The following is an 18,681-nucleotide window of genomic DNA, read 5'->3' as shown; positions in this document are numbered from 1 at the left end:
TATCAGCTGTCCAGAGGTCATTCCGCATTTGTCTGGCTGTGCATAAAACTCACTTGTTCAAGATGGTGTCCATGAGGTTTGTCATATGTCTGCAGTTACGGCAGACACCAATCCGTTGATCAGGGACTGAAGAGTCGGAGGAGCATCCGCATATGTCTCGTGGACGATGTCAAAACACGGAACTTGGGTCAACTCGCAGAAATTTCTTTATCACTATATGTGAAGTCAAGGATAATAGTTTGTTCAGCTTTTTTTTTTTTAAATTACTGTTAAAAAGTGGTTTGGTAACAAAAAATGCTTTTGCGACAGCTCAACATTTTTTACATATGACAATTTGGAAGTTTTGGTACAATATATTTCCCCAAGAATCTTTGTAGTTGACACAATTAACTTTTGTTATGTTGGCAGCGCTGGCTTGTGAGCGGAAAGGGAAGGCAGAGATCTTTGCTAGTGACATAGATAAGCTCGAGAAATTTGAATGGCCCGAATTCAGGTCTCTCAACAGAAAAACGCCTGGAACTCAGGAACCATTAGAGCCAATATCACATTCCAAATACCAGGAAAAAGTTGGTTTGGAAAAATGTGTCCCCTTCAATGGTAGGTTTATGTTAACAGTGAGAGACAGTGAGTTAACAGTAAAAGAAAATCTAGAAATTCACATTTAAATAAAAAGAAATGCTAAAAATTTATTTGCATTTCAACATTTCATTGAGTGAAATAAGTACAACAACAAAGAATTTTGGCTCTCACAGTGTACTGCTCTTTAGCTGTATAAAAGACACTTATTTCAACTTGTTACCTGTATAACAAGAATCAATCAATCAGACACCAACCTCTTCATCACGGGAAAGACCAAAGAACTATCTCAGGACATCAGGGACAAAATTGTAGACCTGCACAAGGCTGGAATGGGCTTCAAGACCATTGGCAAGAGGCTGGGTGAGAAGGAGACAACTGTTGCTGCAATCATTACAAAATGCAATAATCGTAAAATGACTGGAAATTTCCCTTGATCTGGGGCTCCTCGCAAGATTTCACCTCATGGGGTGTATCAATGATCATGAGAAATGTTAGGCTAAGTACTACATGGGAGGAGCTTGTTAATGATCCCAAGGCAGCTGGAACCACAGTCACCAAGAAAAACATTGGTAACACTATGCTGTAATAAATGAATGAATGAGTCAGAGAATCACTGGGAGAAGGGGATGCAGTCAGATGAGACCAAAATCCAGCTGTTTTGGAGTCATTTGGACTCGCCGTGTTTGGAGGAAGAGGAAATAAGATTATGGCCCCAAGAACAGAGGAGGCCAATCAGAGGCGCCGTGGACAGTTGCAGGTGCTGGCTCAACTGAATTCAGCCCAGCAAGGGTTTGAAGCCCTGATGGGGTCGACTGATAGATTAACTGTTGATAACACTTATACTCTTCTAGTTTACATTTTCTGTTTACCTTTTTTGTCCAACATTCACGACATTACTACTGGGAGAAACCTTGTTTTGCCCAATTTACCGTAATTTCTCATGTATAATGCACAGCCATGTATAATACGCACCCCCAAAGTTGACCTCAAAATTCTGGAAAACCCTTCTGCCTATGTATAATGCATTTTTACAATGCATAATTTTGCTTCTACCCATATGATGAAAGCATGAAGTATTATCTATATTTTGTATATTATTTTCAAAAAAATATTCTGAAGTTAAGCACTTTATTTGAACACGTATCCTTTTTATTTACCTGCTCTTATTTTGAAATTCACAGCCCTACTTTTATTTAGTAAATTAGAATACACACAGTTATGCTCATATGTTTGATTGCCCATGCAGAATTTGTAAGATTGGTGCAATTCTTTAAAGAAAACATGGACCATGCGAAACACATTTTATTTTAATGGGATTCAAATTAAAAGGTCAAGCATTTCAGAAAAGCATTATCGTTAAACAAAGAATAACCATAAATAAATTAATGATGGGTGTTGAAAAAAAAAATTATAAAAATTGGGGCACAACTGTACTGTACAACAGTATATGCAGTCATACGTACCCGTGTCATATTGGAATGAAAGTCTAGGCTCCACCTACTTTATAACCTCTGGGTAGCGGTGGCATACTAGAATGAAAGTCTACACTTTTCTCATCACCTCTAGGTGGCGGTGGCATTTTGGAATGAAAGTGTACAGCTTTTTCATAGCCACTAGAGGGTGGCCTACATTTATGAACTCTGAAAGTTCTTCCAGTTGCCATTATACCCATGTATAATGCGCACTATTGACTTTTGACAATTTATTTGGGGTGGGGGGGGGGGGGGGGGGATGCACATTTTACATGAGATTTTACTATACATATTTTTTTTATTTTTTTTTATATTTATGAACCTGTATTACATTTGTACTTGGAGTCATTGCAGTAAATAAAAATAACAGAGTAAAACATTTATTGGCAGGGAAACAAGTAATGGCAGCAGTGCATTATTGATACCTGTTTATAGTATGAACATTTTAAGAAAGAGCAGGACATCCATTTGGGTGTTCCTGACAGATCTGCGACGCACCCATGCACATGTTGTGGAGAAATTAAACCACCATGATTACCCTCCCCGCTGCATCCATCCGGGTGTTCTACAGATCTCATTGGCGCTTGCACTTGCACTTCATCCTGAAAATGTTACAGGAAAGAGAGGGAGTGTATAAATTCTGAAGATACGCTTAATTTTAAGATGCAAAAACAAGCAGAACAATCATTTAAAAAAATTACATATCAAATACTGGAGTGAAACTAAGGAACGTGTGGAGCTGAAACAATGTGCAAACATCAAGCAGTGTACAAAACAAATACAAATGATCATTACACAATATGAGGTAGTAGTATCAATATAAATCAGTGTTATATGGGACAATAAATACATTAATATGTATATTGGGTATGGTATGTTTATAGTAATTTGAAAAAAACTGAGCAGTATCAAGAGTGTGCATGGCAGTCCTAAAAAGGCGACAGCTGACCTTCATCAATATCACCACTAGATGGCACCCTGTTACTCTTGATTTCTCTCCTGACCTTTGCTGAAGAGTCGCTTCAAGTAGATCTAGAGAATTCATATTGATTTTAATTATGATAATGCCATTATGTCTTGCAATTTTGATGAAAATGTGCTTGTTGAATAAAATATCTAAAAACTGGAGGATAGTTTCTGTATGTATGTATACTTGTATGCATGTATGTATTATTGTGTTAATATATATATATAATATAATACATGAAGTTAATAATAGTACATAATTACTAATAATTATATGAAAAGTAAACTTTCTCCACTCTGCATGTTGATCATATTAACCCTGACGCAGTTCTGCTTCAAATTCGACATCCAAATTTTGGATTATATTTAGGGACAGTGATTTGCATATGATTTTGTGACTTTTGTAATTGGCGCCCAAAAAGCCAAGCCTCAGTAGAAGAAGGGCTATTGTTTTATGTACGAACGCGGGCCGTGGCCTGGAAAGTGAAAATATTCCCCACATGTATTGCCAGAACAATGCAAATTTGTGTCCAAACAAATAAGTCTTCGACTCAAGATTCTCGGGAATTGCTGCATAAAACCGAAAGTTAAACTTGCCGATCACTGGTAACGTTGGAAGCGTGTCACAGAGCTCGTGAGTTAGCATTATGCTAATGTCTGTTAGCCTTACTCATCCTGGTTTGTCTCAATCTTGTTGTAGGGCAAGATTAGAAAGTTATGGTATATGGAGTAAATAATATCGATAACAGGTCCTAATGAATGGAGTAAAAAAAAAATAATAATAATAAAGTGTCTTGTTATTTCACTTTGGGTCAAGTATTAATTCATTTACCAGAGTAATATACTATTCTCTCGCACAAATAATGTCACTTTTTCCACATTCAACAACGTGACCCATCTTTGCTTTATTTATTCGAGACCGAAGTCGCACAAATCAAACAAAACAAATGCGGTCTGCAAGACACACTGCAGTGTCTGTGCACCAATATCAACATTGGAATAATGAACAAAACCAACATTGCTGTATGTAGATACTATCTTAAAAAAAAAAAAAAAAAAAAGTTAAAATAAAACAAGCTTAACATGATTATGCTAGATTCAGTCGAGATTAGTTGTCCAGTGATTTACAGTCGAGACCAGGAATAGGAGCATTATTTTTTTTGAATAAAGTCAAGTCTTACGATACACAGACATTTTCTATAGTACAACCCTAATCAGGCGGGGGGGGGCGGGGTTACACACACACACAACCACTCACATAAACATGAGGCAATGATCAAATAATGTTATATATATCACTAGCGGATGCATCAAGATATATATATACATTTGTTTTTTGCAGGTTTTATGACAGTTTCCAAAAGGGTTGGATGCTTGGGTGAATTCCCAATCCCCCCCCCCCCGTCTAAACAGTCTAGATGCCATTTGACTCTCAGAAGACCTCCAAGTCTCCTGAGCTGTACACCACCGGTGTGTCCTCCGTACCCACGGTGGGCTCTTCCTCCTGGCCCTCCTCTTCGTCCTTTGCGGCCTCTTCGAGAGACTCCAAGGCCTCGTTGGTGTCGCCGGCAAAAGTCTCCCTGGAGACATCGTCGTGCTCCTGCAGGTTCAGCGTGCCGATGGCCTGCTTCATCTTTTTCGCCACCAGGTGCCGTCTCCTCTTCTGGGCCGCCTTCTTGCTCTTCTGCTCTTTCTGACTCTCGTCAAAGAAGATCTCTCTGATCTGAGCCCGAGAGACGCCGGGCGTGTTCTTTAACAAGTTGAGGTAGACCCCGCCGGGCGTGCGGCGTCTGCTGCCGTCCAGGGTGTAGACGCCGCCGCTTTCCTCCAGCGTGGCCGTCTCGCCCAGCAGTTCTATGGCTTTTTTTGTCCCGACGACTCTCACGATGCGTTCTATCAGGTCTTTTTTCGGCTCTTGCAGCCTGTGCGCGATCTCGTCCACGACTTTCTCCTCGGGGTCATCTTCGGTTATCTCATAGCGGCCTTTGACGTCCATCTCAGCTAAAGGGCCCAGTCTCTCTTTCACTGGCCTTTTCCTTTTCGCGTCACCCCCAGTTCTCTCCTCTGACCCTTGGCCCCTCATGTAATCGTGCAACTGCTCATCCAGCATTTTCACTTCCCCTTCATCTTGTTGCTGTTTCTCCATCTGCCTCTCCTTCTCCATGATCTTCCGAGCCAGGACGTAGTTGTAGGTCTCCACGTTTCTGTCCGACGTGGAAATCTCACCGTCCATGCCGAAGACACAAAGTTCTGCAGCTATTGCATCCTGGCGCTGCTCCTGCACCACGGAGCCCCAAATGTTGTTCACCTTGCGGCCTCGCAGTGTGCATGCGTCGGGTAGGCGGTTCGGTGCCGGCCGGGCAATGATCGCGGCTGGTTGGCGATTGTTGGATACTTTCTGACGTTTGCTGCGCCAAGCGGCACCTTCCTCGTCGGACGAGTCCAAGTCGCTGTCACTGGACTCCGCCGGCCTGCCGGAGTTTCTATAAGGAACAGCGGGTGGCAAAGTGGCAGCTGTGTGCTGGAAAGACTGGCCGCTAAAGGCTGGAGGTTGCAAGAGTCCAGCTGGTCCCGCCGCTGTGGCGGTTTTCATCTCAGAGTCTGAACCGGAGCCGGAAATCTCTCCATCTTCCAGATCGGCGTCCATTACTTAATCTGAAAAGCCGTATCGAAGACAATGGCTGTTAACCACGAGCGACGACACCGTCAATTCATTCACACAAAGTACAAAACCTCGGGATTTGTTCCCATCACAGAACAATTACAAACCAATGCATTACCTTCGAATAGACGCTCGCGGAATCTGTATTCAACTGCTCGTTAGCCTAGCTTAGCCGCTAACACGCGGCAAACTATCCCGACAATGTTACCAAACTTGAGTTCCTTTAGCGGAGGAAAATTGGCGTTTAACCTCACTTCCGTCCGCTTTCCTGTCTGAACCGTTTCACAATAAAGGTGCCGCGCTTTGCGAAAGCCTCACTCCCGCTTGCTTTCTTGTCTGTCTTTTTCAAAATAAACGTGACCGAAACTGGTCGCTATCACACAAACGCCACGTCTTTTAAAATATAGTTTAAACTTAGGTTTATTTAAGATAATATATGTAAATTCACGTCTGATATTTTCATTGCAAAGTCGCGCTCAAGATATGGAGTACACAAATTCCGAAGCTACGTGAAAGCAACAACCGTTCACCGGATGTGACGCAATGACTCGCTCCAGTCTGACGTAACAATATGGCGGTTTCCTCACGTCTCCTCGCGTCCGCGGGGAAATGTTTCCTACGCAGATCATTGCTGGAGAAAGATAACATCATCAGAGTAAGGAGAAGATGTTACCACACAATTATTGATTGTAAAAATAAGTTGGATATGTTGTATCAACTCATTTCGAAGCATGTTGAACGCGCAATAGTAATCAATGCAGTCGCAGTGAAGTAGATTGTCAATGTTGGCGTTGGGAAAAAAAAAAGAAAGAAATAAAATGTCATGCTATTTATCTTGTCTTTTCGTAGTTCACCGCTGGAGCGCGCAGACCCTTGGCCACACAGGCTGCTCACCAAGTAGCTTTAAATGTTCCTGAAACGAAGGTGACCACTTTGGAAAATGGGCTCCGTGTGGCTTCTGAGGACTCTGGGCTTTCCACGTGCACTGTAAGTTGCAAGTTACCTTAAGACACACTCAAGTGTTGACAATATAATACAATGCCGCTGCTCATATCAGCAGACTGTGTATAACTCATTGTTTCCCAACCTTTATTGAGCTGAGGCCTCCTTTTTTACAGTCAAAAAATGTCACTAAACGCCACCACACACAAAAAAAAAACACACAAAAAAAAAAGGTCAGGGAAAGAAAAAAAAAAAAAAAAGTATGACTCGCTGCTTAATATTCTTTGAGGTCGGCCTGTGGATTGATGCCGGCAGTCGTTATGAGAACGAGAGAAATAACGGCACAGCTCATTTTCTGGAGCACATGGCATTCAAGGTGAGATGATCGTCATCAATTTTATCTTAAATAAATGCCGTAATTGCTCAAATAGTAAACATGGGTACTTTTTTTTTTTTTTTTTTTTCCCTCCCCCTTTTTCTGTGACAGGGCACCAGGAAGCGGTCGCAGTTGGACCTGGAGTTAGAAATTGAGAACATGGGTGCGCACCTAAATGCATATACATCCCGGGAGCAGACTGTGTACTATGCCAAGGCCTTCTCGAAGGATCTTCCACGAGGTAGGTTCTACAGTATTTGGGTCATTTTCATATAATTTAATTAATAATTACGACAAACCCCCCCCCCCCAAAAACAAAACACACAAAAAATAGAAAACAATACTTATTTTCAAAGTTATGGATTGGATATGCATTCTGTCTCCGAATTTAAAATAAAAATCTGTTTCTTGTTTTCCAAAAAGCTGTAGAGATCCTTGCCGACATCATCCAGAACAGCATGTTAGGCGAAGCGGAGATCGAGCGGGAACGGGGCGTGATCCTCCGGGAGATGCAGGAAGTGGAGACCAACCTGCAGGAAGTGGTCTTCGATTACCTGCACGCTACCGCGTACCAGTCCACAGCGCTGGGCCGGACAATCCTGGGCCCCACTGAGAATATCAAGTAGGGAAAGTCGACATTGGATCAAAACACACAACATGTGCCTTAGCTGTGATCATCATGTGTTTCCCAATTGTTTCATGGCAGGACGATAAATAGAGGAGATCTGGTTGAGTACATTACCACCCACTACAAAGGTCCTAGAATAGTACTGGCTGCTGCTGGAGGTGAGAACTACTTGACTGTGTGTTTCGGTCTATTAATAAAAGGACTTAAACTTGCCATCGTCCTCGGTGTACAAATATGTTGAATATACATTGCAACCAACTGTGAACCTTAGTTTTCATTTTGAGACTAACGAAGATACAGTGGAGGAATAACCTGTAAAATATCAGTATTGTTCTACTCCACAATGGTTTGTCTTAACATAGAAATACTAATGCACGTGAAAACATAGGTGTAAATTAACAGATTGATTAAAAACCAAATTAATAGTGTTAGGAATGTGCTAATGACTCGACAGTATAACTGGGCATGAAAGGAAATGATTTGAACTTCCTCTGGCTGGACTATTGTTTAATACTACAGTGCATTTAAATACAGGTAGACTTCAATACTTTTGTGCTCTACTAAGCGTAGCTTTTCTCGAGAGGGCAAAAGTGAAATGTGTGCTGCTTTTCACCTTACATGTATCCTGTGTTTTTTTTTAAACATTGCAATATATATACATCGCACGGTTAAAGAAAACTGCAATGTTATTGTTTAAATTTTTTGCATGTTCAAACAGGAGTGTCTCACAATGAGCTCATTGATCTGGCCAAGTATCACTTTGGAAAGCTTCTTGGTCGGTACGAGAGCGACGCACCGCCTGCCTGCCCCTTCACGGGAAGTGAGGTACAGAAGTCGTATTTCGGGCGAGCTGAAGTCTCGTCACGTCATGCATATAATGATGGTTTTTACTAACCCCAACCCTTTTCCGTTTTCCTTGACTTTAGATACGATACTAAAGCTTAGCGAATGAACTGTTGCGTTTCAGATTCGCGTCCGTGACGACAAGATGCCGCTGGCTCACATTGCCATCGCCGTGGAGGCTGTTGGATGGTCTCACCCTGACACCATCCCCCTCATGGTGGCGAATACACTCATCGGGAACTGGGACCGCTCCTTTGGCGGCGGAGTGGTGAGCATTTCCCCCCCCCCCCCTTTAAACGTACACACATCGTTGCTTAACATCTTAACCGATTTTGAAAATGTAGGGGGAAGCGCTTGGTGCTGAGGATGGAGCGACTCTTTTTCAACAAAGTGTCTAGTGTCTTAAGTCTTGCTAAAAATAACAGACATGAGTGGAATTGTATTTGCATTGCTTTCTGCATCACAAGGAGCCCGGTGGAAGGCAACATGGAGTCGGTCACGCTGAACACTGCTAAAGACATTTTGCCCATTTATATGGGCAATATATATATATATATATATATATATATATATATATATATATATATATTTTTAAATCCACTTGAAAAAAACTTTCGAAAAAAAGGATGTGCTTCCAAGCTGCAAATATTTGACTTCACTTAGGTGACAACTCTACGTGAGAAAAGACTGAGTGCTGCAGAGGGTCTGGTGTTACAGAAATATTCAATTTAGCCATGCAGTTTGACAGTTCAACTTATGATGTTAAATTGTTGAACATTTAAATGTATTAAGGCTCATGTTTATCTACTACGTTTTGCCAAAAAGGACATATATTTGTTTTTTTTTGTAAGAGGAAGCACTACATTTCTTATTGGCAGAATTGTTTTTCAAAGTTGTCAATGCATCACGGATCCCAAAAGGGACAAAAACGGAATTTATTGGAATAATGGTTTGTAATTAGCATTTTCTAGTTCCCCTTTAACTGTACACTGAGTAGTGCTAAATTAGTTGCATGCATCATAGTTAGGAAGTGATGGAAAAACAGCAGCATTCTTCTATTCTTCATCCCTCAGAATCTGTCCAGCAAGCTGGCCCAGATGGCCTGTCAGGGGAACCTGTGCCACAGCTTCCAGTCCTTCAACACCTGCTATACGGACACAGGCATATGGGGACTGTACATGGTGTGTGAGCCCGGCACCATCGACGCCATGATGCACTTCACTCAGAAAGAATGGTGAGACCGCTCGTACAGTTGAGGAAAACCACATGCGGTATTGTAATGGGGCGGCAATCCTTTCAGGATGTCGCTTTGCACCAGCGTCACTGAAGGCGAGGTGGCACGGGCTAAGAATCTTCTCAAGACCAACATGTTACTGCATCTCGACGGTAACGTCGGCTTCTTGTTTGGCGACACTTGAGAATCCCAGGATGGCTTTATTGTGTTTATTTCTTCTCGCCGTAGGATCCACGCCCATCTGTGAGGACATCGGCAGGCAAATGTTGTGCTACAGTCGTAGAATCCCCATGCACGAGCTTGAGACGCGAATTGATGTGAGTCACTGGAGTCAAATTTGTAATGCTAACAATGAAAAACTCTTTTTCCTTTTTTGGCAATAGTCATTATGATGTCTGCCGAAAACACCCAGAAATGTTGTCCCATCTACCACCTTAATATCTAACATTGTGATGGTTGTGGGGCATAGTGATTATGTTCAAATTTCTCATTCCATCAATAGGCTATCGATGCTGCTACCATCAAGGACGTGTGCACCAAATACATCTTCGACAAAGCTCCAGCCATCGCAGCAGTTGGTATGTCGCGTGTTGGTTCATTATAATATTTGGGGGAAACAAAAAAAAAAAAGTATTTTGAGTCAAATGAGTCCCTCAGTACACTATTATTTAAACAAGAAAAAAAAAACAAATCAAGTAAGGGTGTGAGTGATAGAATGCTGTACTGCAAATTAAAATGTAAAGATTTGGAACCACTCAAAGAAAACATGTTTTTGAAGTCCAGTTCAGCTTTAAATTCAATTGACTTCCCCCCCCAGGTCCAATTGAACAGCTTCCCGACTATAACCAGATCCGCAGTGGAATGTTCTGGATGAGGAACTGAGCAGTCGCATTTAAATGTATCAAATGGAAACAGTATTTATGCATTTTTTTTGTCGTCATTTTAATTTTCATATAAAATAAAGACCAACACAATACTGTTGTATAATAATAATAATGAAGATACTTATTGTCAGAGTGTTGTCATTTTTTACTCTTGCTTGCTACTTGCTCTTGTGCAGCTTTCTTGGCTTTAACCATCTCCACGAGTTCCTGTCGGAGAAATGGGACATTTCATCTTAATGTATATACCAATGTGACAACATTGCATCACACGCGCTACCCATTTGTTGTAACAAAATTGTAGGCCGACACTTCATCTCACCTTGTACCTCTTCATACAGTCTTTCTTGTTTCGTCCGGGGACGGTGGCGGCTATCTTCTCCCACCGTTCAGGTGTGCTGACCGGATAGGTCTTGAGGGCCTGCTCTAGAAGCTTCTGTTCCTCTGTGGTCCATGGGGCTGCGTTTCCGTCACCACCAGGGGCTTGAAATAAGGACAATGACCTTTTATGGTTACGCTAAACCACCTAAAATACAACGGAACATCTAAAATTGAACACATTTTCAGCCAAGATTATATTAGATTATGATATGTTGTGAGGGTGCATCTCAGCCACTGCAACATGTACTCCTCATTTGCCACTGCGCTTAATATTTGAATGGTAGGATACAAAGTTCAAATCAATTATTATTTTTATTTTTTTTAACTTTAAACATTGCTTGTATGGTAAAACAAAGGTTTGGATGGGAGCCTTTTGAAATCCAAACAAATCCCAGTCGCGTACTGGGTTTCACTTTGCCGCTTCCACTTGACGCACACCACTCACCTTCAAACCTCTCTGAGGGCACGGCGTTGTCGACGGTGGGTGGCACAGAATTATGTTCCTTCTTGAATTTCTCAAAGGCTTTTCTGTTGATGTCATCTTTCTGTAACGGATCTGAGGAGAGACAACCGCGACTCGATGACTATACAGCAAAAGAAGGAATATTTTGCGGTTTTAAGGGATTTAGGGTGTCAAGTGCACCAAAGGTAAACTCCAATTTCTGGTTTATTTAATACCAAATGAAAAATGTGGATGAATATTTACCAAGCCGTTGTAAATTCTTGGCTTTGTTGATGACATCTTTGGCTGTCCTCTTCATCCCACTTGTCGAGTGTAAATTCATATAGTTGGCAATAACCTCCCACCTGGGAAAAAAAACAAAACATTTATACACACACACACACACAATCTATATATTATAAAAAAATCATATCTAGAGCACCTTACACAATTATAAACCATGTACTATATTCTAAAACCTCTTAATATTAACAGGGGTAACTTATTTTTACACGACAGTCAAAATGTTACTTGACCTTCTTTTTAGATATGACACCCAGCAAGCAATTGTGATTGGCGATGATGCCGCTATTTGAGGAAATACAGTGTTGCTGACGATGACAGTCTAGAAACAAATGTAATAATTGGAAGTGAATGGCGATTCATGTTTCCGCGCTGAAATGTCACCGAAGTAGATAAATAGACAAAAAAGACACACACACACACACACAAAAACGTCCGTCTATGGATCCATCAAAGTATTCCACAAAACAATATTCCAAAAGGCGCAGCAGCTTTCGAGCGAACACTACGCTGACGGAATTACCTGGCGTTGGTTCCAGCAGGGAAGAGGTTGACGGCCTTGATGAGCAGCTGGAGGTCTTCCTCGTTCCAGCCTTTCCCAACGCCCACCCCACCTCCTCCGCTGGCCTGCTCCGCGCTCCGAGAGGCCTGCGTGGCCTGAACCTCGGCGTCCCTCTCCTTCTGGAGCTGCGCGTTCACCTCCTGCAACTGACGGCGAAAGGCGCATTGCAAAGGTAGATGAGGTGCAGTTCTGGAATCTGGATTTTGAGTTTCACTCACTTATCCTGTGAGGCCTAAGCAACATTTTACGCAAATTATTTTGTCTTATAATCATGATAGTAGATTATTATTATTTTTTTTTGTACCTGCTTCTCGACCGCGACTTTACTGTCCTCCTTTGAAGCCGAGGCCAGTATTTCATTGAGGGACTGCAGGCTGTAAGCGTACACGAGGAGGAGTTCTGTTACATTGAAACTAAAACCTCAGATCGGGCTCACACAGTGTAGCAAGTATAACAGTTTGATATGATTCTTATTTAGCTTCTTTCCATAACGGGAAGTGTAATTTGCCATCGCTTGTTGAGCTACGTGAATACCATGACAACATGCCACACTACACCGAGACCAAACTGCTAATGAGAATAATAAGTATTTTGTTTCTTTTTTGGCATGTGGCTCCTTGTAACATGAAGAAGTCTAGACAAAGCCATTGCCTTTCTGTTGTAACTAGTTACTATCCAAACCAACGCCAGAAGGCACCAGGGTGCTTCCTGATGTGTTGCTTTGCAAGCAGTATCAAACACGTCGCCCACGCGCCATCCTGCGTCCTGGCCCGCGGTGACCGCCTCGAAAAGCGAGTGCGATGCGGAAAGACAGCTTGTGATACCCTTGTAGGACAAATATTAATGACCACATTGGTTACCCCTTGGCTATAGGGCTCGTCAACTCGTAACATTGATTATCTGATCCGGGCTACCTCGTGAGTTCCAGCCGATCGCAGAGCTTCTCCACCTCCTCCATCATCTTCACGTTTTCGGTCTCATTGTCAGCAAAGTAATTCCAGTTCTGCGGCATGAGGAAAAAGAACAGCTTGGCAGAGCCGAAAGAGATCTCCGAGCAAATAATTCAAGGTCGGGGGTTGGGAATCCAACCTTGCAGGTTGTCCTGAGCTTTTGCCTCTCCTTTTTAATGGCTTTCTTCTGGATCTCCTTCTCTTTTTTGGCCAGCTGAGCCACCTGCTTGGCCTCTTCGTCTTCTTTCTCTTTAGCCAAACGAGCCGCCTCCACCTCAGCCTGTCGGGCCTAAAAACGCACGATAATACCCGCTTGAGTGTTTCGAAAGCAAACCCTAAAGATCACTCTCCACTGGCAGCAAGACATCTGATATCTTAAAAGTATATAAAAAGATGAACGGTTATATCACTTTTTGTTGTAATCCAAATGACCAATTAGGGCTGGGTGTGATATACAGATAGATATGACACTTTATATAGGTTTCATGAAGGCGCTGAGCCTTATTTCCTATGGGAAATGTGCCCCCCCCCCCCCCACCTGTAATCATGAAATCACCACAAGAATGACACATGTGCTGTCAGTTCATCGCGGTGAGTCAGACGTTGCTTCAACTCTTCACATTGGGACTTACTCGCTCCTTTTCTTCCTGGTCTCTCTTCTTGGCTTCGGCTTTTGCCTTCTTCTCAGACTCCTTCCTGGCTTTCTCCTCTTCTTTGAACTTTTTTATCCTCGGATCACAACTGTAGGCGGCGTCTGTCGCGGACAAACGGAACGCGTTAGCCGTCGGGATTCCTCAAGCGCACGCGCTGCATACTTCAACTTTTCGGCACATCTGCAGTCTCTGTACCAACTAGTGTTCGTATTCTGATCATCTCCTCCTTCTTCCTCTGAGCTCTGGAGGCTCGGTTCTGCTTTTCGATCCATCTCCTCTCGTCCCGACTGCAGGGCGAAAAATGAACGGGCCAGTCAGAAACACAGAAGGGCTGACACACAGGCCAAACAATTGTTTTGCGCTAACAAAAGGTTTACCATTCAGCCTTCTCCTTCTCCTCTTCATCCAAGTACGAGAACTCCCTCCATGAATCAAAATTGTACCTGCAACAACAGAAATAAGCTCAAATATAAGTACCTTGGCGGCACGGTGGCCGAATGGTTAGAGCGTCAGCCTCACTGTTCTGAGGACCTGGGTTCAATCCCCGGCCCCACCTGTGTGGAGTTTGCATGTTCTCCCCGTGCCTGCGTGGGTTTCTCCGGGCACTCCGGTTTCCTCTCACATCCCAAAAACATGCATTAATTGGAGACTCTAAATTGCCCGTAGGTGTGAATGTGAGTGTGCATGGTTGTTTGTTTGTATGTGCCCTGCAATTGCCTGGCAACCAGTTCAGGGTGTACCCCGCCTCCTGCCCGATGACAGCTGGGATAGGCTCCAGCACGCCCGCGACCCTAGTGAGGAGAAGCGGCTCAGAAAATGGATGGACGGATGTATATAGGTACCTTCAATTAGGAGCGACCCAAAATGACGCAGTTTGAAATTTGACCTCAATTGTATATGTTTTAAAAGACAACCAAATCAAAGTTTGGCAAGTATCACTGAACTACCACTGTACTCTTGACACATGCCAAAAGTGATGCAAGCGATACCGCATACCAAAATGAGTAGAAGTTATCCACTTCTTCAAAGGAGGACTCAACGGTTCCAAGGTTGGGCACGTGCTTTTTGGTCGACCATCGGGAATTCCTCTCAAAAACAGCCGGAAACACCTGGAAAAAGTTTTCTTTGCCTTCGCTCTTGGAAGGTACACCGTTGTCGAACGTGGGATCGACACTGTCGAAGGCTCGCCTCTTCACGGGGTCGGACAGGGCTTCGATAGCTGTTGTTCATAAACAATAACAAAGACAGATGAGTGAAGAGCTCCTGATCAATACAAACCAGCGACAATGCAATATACCTTTAGTTATACACGTGAAATAGTCATTGTCGCCTTCGGAAATCTGCTCTCCTGCAGCTTTCCTTTTGTCGGGATGGTGCTTCAACACAATGGCTTTGTCTGTTCAGAAATAATCAAGAATGTGACCCAAGGAACATTTTGGCCAAATGGGCATCCAATGGCACGTTTTCGCTGCGATTCGGCTGCCAAAACCACGCTGCATCGAACACGTCAACGAGACAGGCTAAGTAAGGCACAGCAACGGGGTAAGTTAACTTTGGCATATGTGTTCGGCATTTCTCGCTGTATATTCTTAAATGAAGCAATGACACAGCAAGGATGGATCTGCTCTACAGTCAACCGGTGACGTGCTCGAACATCGAACAACAGAGCCACAGGTACCACGCGGCTCAAATAGGGCGCACCATACTTACGGGCAGCTTTGATCTGTTTCTGAGTGGCTTTGTATCGCAAGTGCGGAAGACCGAGGACGGCATAGTGGTCTTGATTCTAGCAAGAAGTAACACAACACACAGGCAAATTGTGAGCGGACAAAAGTATGTTATATTGCAAAATGAAACACAAGTCCTCAAATTCCTCTCAGTCTTTAGGTTGAACTGGAGATGTTGAAATTCAGAATTCAACCAACAGAACAAATTTCCAAGGAAACAATGTTTTTTGTTGTTTTATATATTGTATCTTTTAAACTGCCTTTTACTCATTCATGCCAGCCTTCCCAGTTCACATGGATATATGACTTCTAAAGCCGTCAAAATGGCAGTGAATGTATTAATAATATTTGCACTGATCACTGTAAACACTCCACTTAATCCTTTGATCATTTAGCTCTTCTATTTGATGGATTTGGGGTTGGTTTTCTACTTAAGATGCTTTTTTTTTTTTTAAATCTAAGTTTTAAGGTTTTAGATTTCCAGCACTCGACATGTGCAATTTACCTTCAAATAGCTGGTCAACTACATTTCGCTGATATTGTTTGCCAACGTTTACAGTGACAAATGATTTCATTTATCTTTATGAGGTGCATCTGTGACTTATATCAATATTAGACCTTCATCCTTTAAGATAAAGGCTGGCACACGCTTGATTTTTTTCTTTTCAATGTGACCGACCCAATACTTTGAGTATGCTCAAGTAGTCGTAATATTCAAGTACACAAATTAAAAGTATTAAGCCCTTAACACATTCACTGCCATTGACGGCTTTAGAAGTCAAATATCCATGCTAAGGTGAATGAGTTAAATGCAATGCATTTTATGTATGAATGTCGGCATACGACGTGTTGAATTTTTATTTGTTTGGCACTTTGGGGGAATATATAATATATCGATTTGTGATCCTCAAAAGTTGCCCCCCCTTCATACTCTTCCACCCATGTCCCCAGTATTATTAGGGCGTTACACATAAGGCTGGACGGCCTGCTTGCCGTCTCACCATCCATCCGTCCATCCATCCATTAGGGCCAACTGCAGTCAGTTAACAGTGCTCAACATTATTTTTATTTTTTTTAACATACCTTCCAGTCCTTTGGATCGAGCGTTCGGAGCAACGGATGCTCTACCAGCTGAAAGTCCTCATCCTCTGACTCCTCCGAAGACTCCTCCTCCTCTTCCAACTCCTGAAAGGAAGTTGACACGTTCCTGTTTCTCCTCTTCACATAGGCCTCGAACCAGCGGCCCACAGGCTCCACCTGAACCTGCACGGAGGCTAATGGAGGGAAACAACTATAAATTGCAGATGTACGCCACATTCACAAATATATTCTGGCCACCATGTGAGGATGTATGGTAAATAAAATCTGGACATTGGTCTATTTTTTTTTATTTTTTACATATTTGTCTTGTTTGTTTGAACCACCACGTTCGATACTATGCAAATCACATGCTTCTATAATTTTTTTAAAATTAGAATTTTTATAGAATGCGAACAATAACAAAGAATATCCCACAGAATTTCCTTTTGAAGATCAATTAATTTTACTGATATGAGTATTTGAATTATTGGTAGGCGGTAATAATTGTTTCTCAGAAAAAAAAAAAGATTCTAAAGTAATATTCTTCAAACTTTAATGCTAAAATGTCTTCACTCTTGTGTGTCCCAAATGAAGTTTCCTTCTTTGCAAAATGTTTTCTAAAGATGACAATTAGATTTTCCCACATGCATTTTAGTGTCTTTAGAGATCCTTTTTGTTTTTGAGATGTCGTAACCATTAATACCACTGGAGAAAGCCCCTCATTATTTGTCGCAATACAAATTTTGTGAAAGTGTCAAAACTATTGCACGTCTTTACTGTTGTTACGATTCTATCAAGACAAGAGTGTAATGGGTTTATGAGTATTTAGGATCATTCATGCAATTGTATCCACAAAGTTTGAAGGGCAACACGTACATATAACAACGATTTATATGAAGCTGTTTATGTCTTTGCTGTTATGCAGTAAGTGTATTTCAATGGGTCACCACCATTTGCTCTGTCAATACAGATTGCCTTTACTATGAATGCCTAAAATGGTAAATCCTCAATAACTTCTTGAAAATATGACTTTAAGCGTGGCTGTTTCAGCATGGGAGACATTTACCCATATAAAACCAAGGCGGCATTTAAAAATTGCAAAATTAGATTTTTTTCCCCCCCTTACAAATGTCTTTACCGTTATTGATTAAATTATATGAAAATGACCCAAAGACCTAATATTAAAAGTATATATGTCCGATTAGCTAATGTGACAGTTCTTCATGAATTATTAGTAAACAAAACAATTTTTAACATGACAAAAAAAAATACGACAACAGGATAATATATGACTAATAACATAATACCTATCACACAGAAAAATCACTGCATGTGCAGCCATGAGTGGGCTGCTTATGCAACAGTCACATTAGTTGGCTAAAATAGCACGAATCTTTTTCAAATATATGAAGAGGCACATTCATAAAGACTGTTATTTTGTTCCGGTGCTATCCCAATGTTTGCTGTCTACTTTCAAACACATTGCTAATAAACATGCTAACAAACTCTACTGTAGCTTAGCAGGCTATCTCCCGCCGGCCTCATACAGTCATTCAATTCTTACCGGCAACCTCTTTAAACACAGTGGTTTCATCGCCGTCCACCGCTTCTAATAGCATTTTTAGAAGGATGGCAACACAAACATTCAAGAGTGGCAATATTCCAAAGATATTTTTTTCTGAATGGTGCTTCAAATTTCGGCTGGCTTATTTACACCACCACATGGACGTCCATTAAAAAGAAGACATTCGCAGAAACTCCGGGTGTCACGCTGTAAAGCATTCCGTGTTACTGTACGCGCTCCTCAATATATGGACCGCCTCAAGGACGTTGCCTTTTCACAAAAAAATACGTGTTGTCACTTTAATTAAAATTATAATTTTTATTTAATGTGTTAATTTTTATTTAAAAATATTTTAAGTGCTTATTTTACGTAAACGATTAAAACATAATAATAATCGGGTCCAATTATTGCGTCGGAAATAACCCTCCGACATGTA

At 41.8% G+C, this 18,681-nt stretch overlaps 3 protein-coding genes across 3 annotated transcripts; 1 reads left to right on the top strand and 2 right to left on the bottom strand.

Moving 5' to 3' along the window:
* Nucleotides 1-3,951: 3,951 nt before the first annotated feature.
* Nucleotides 3,952-5,966, bottom strand: phax (phosphorylated adaptor for RNA export). Its single transcript, XM_061667894.1, has 2 exons — nt 5,798-5,966; nt 3,952-5,672 (listed from the first exon to the last, which is right to left on the bottom strand). The coding sequence occupies exon 2, from the start codon at nt 5,662-5,664 to the stop codon at nt 4,450-4,452; it is 1,215 nt and encodes a 404-aa protein (XP_061523878.1). The 5' UTR covers nt 5,665-5,672; nt 5,798-5,966; the 3' UTR covers nt 3,952-4,449.
* Nucleotides 5,967-6,243: 277 nt separating this feature from the next.
* On the top strand, nt 6,244-10,708 carry pmpcb (peptidase, mitochondrial processing subunit beta). The gene is made up of 13 exons (XM_061668095.1): nt 6,244-6,334; nt 6,529-6,666; nt 6,911-6,997; nt 7,109-7,238; nt 7,421-7,619; nt 7,704-7,783; nt 8,344-8,450; nt 8,593-8,736; nt 9,542-9,702; nt 9,769-9,854; nt 9,931-10,019; nt 10,205-10,280; nt 10,520-10,708. Exons 1-13 carry the CDS (start codon nt 6,251-6,253, stop codon nt 10,582-10,584), a joined length of 1,446 nt encoding a protein of 481 aa, XP_061524079.1. The 5' UTR covers nt 6,244-6,250; the 3' UTR covers nt 10,585-10,708.
* Nucleotides 10,529-18,426, bottom strand: dnajc2 (DnaJ (Hsp40) homolog, subfamily C, member 2). Its single transcript, XM_061668094.1, has 16 exons — nt 18,246-18,426; nt 16,685-16,875; nt 15,585-15,660; nt 15,172-15,270; nt 14,871-15,093; nt 14,252-14,317; nt 14,070-14,161; nt 13,854-13,975; nt 13,361-13,510; nt 13,186-13,274; nt 12,576-12,645; nt 12,233-12,417; nt 11,671-11,771; nt 11,410-11,520; nt 10,906-11,066; nt 10,529-10,793 (listed from the first exon to the last, which is right to left on the bottom strand). Exons 1-16 carry the CDS (start codon nt 18,298-18,300, stop codon nt 10,725-10,727), a joined length of 1,860 nt encoding a protein of 619 aa, XP_061524078.1. The 5' UTR covers nt 18,301-18,426; the 3' UTR covers nt 10,529-10,724.
* Nucleotides 18,427-18,681: the final 255 nt, after the last annotated feature.

This window comes from Phycodurus eques, chromosome 22 (assembly GCF_024500275.1).
Source record: "Phycodurus eques isolate BA_2022a chromosome 22, UOR_Pequ_1.1, whole genome shotgun sequence".
NCBI lineage: Eukaryota > Metazoa > Chordata > Actinopteri > Syngnathiformes > Syngnathidae > Phycodurus > Phycodurus eques.
This window is presented reverse-complemented; position numbering and strand designations above follow the sequence as displayed.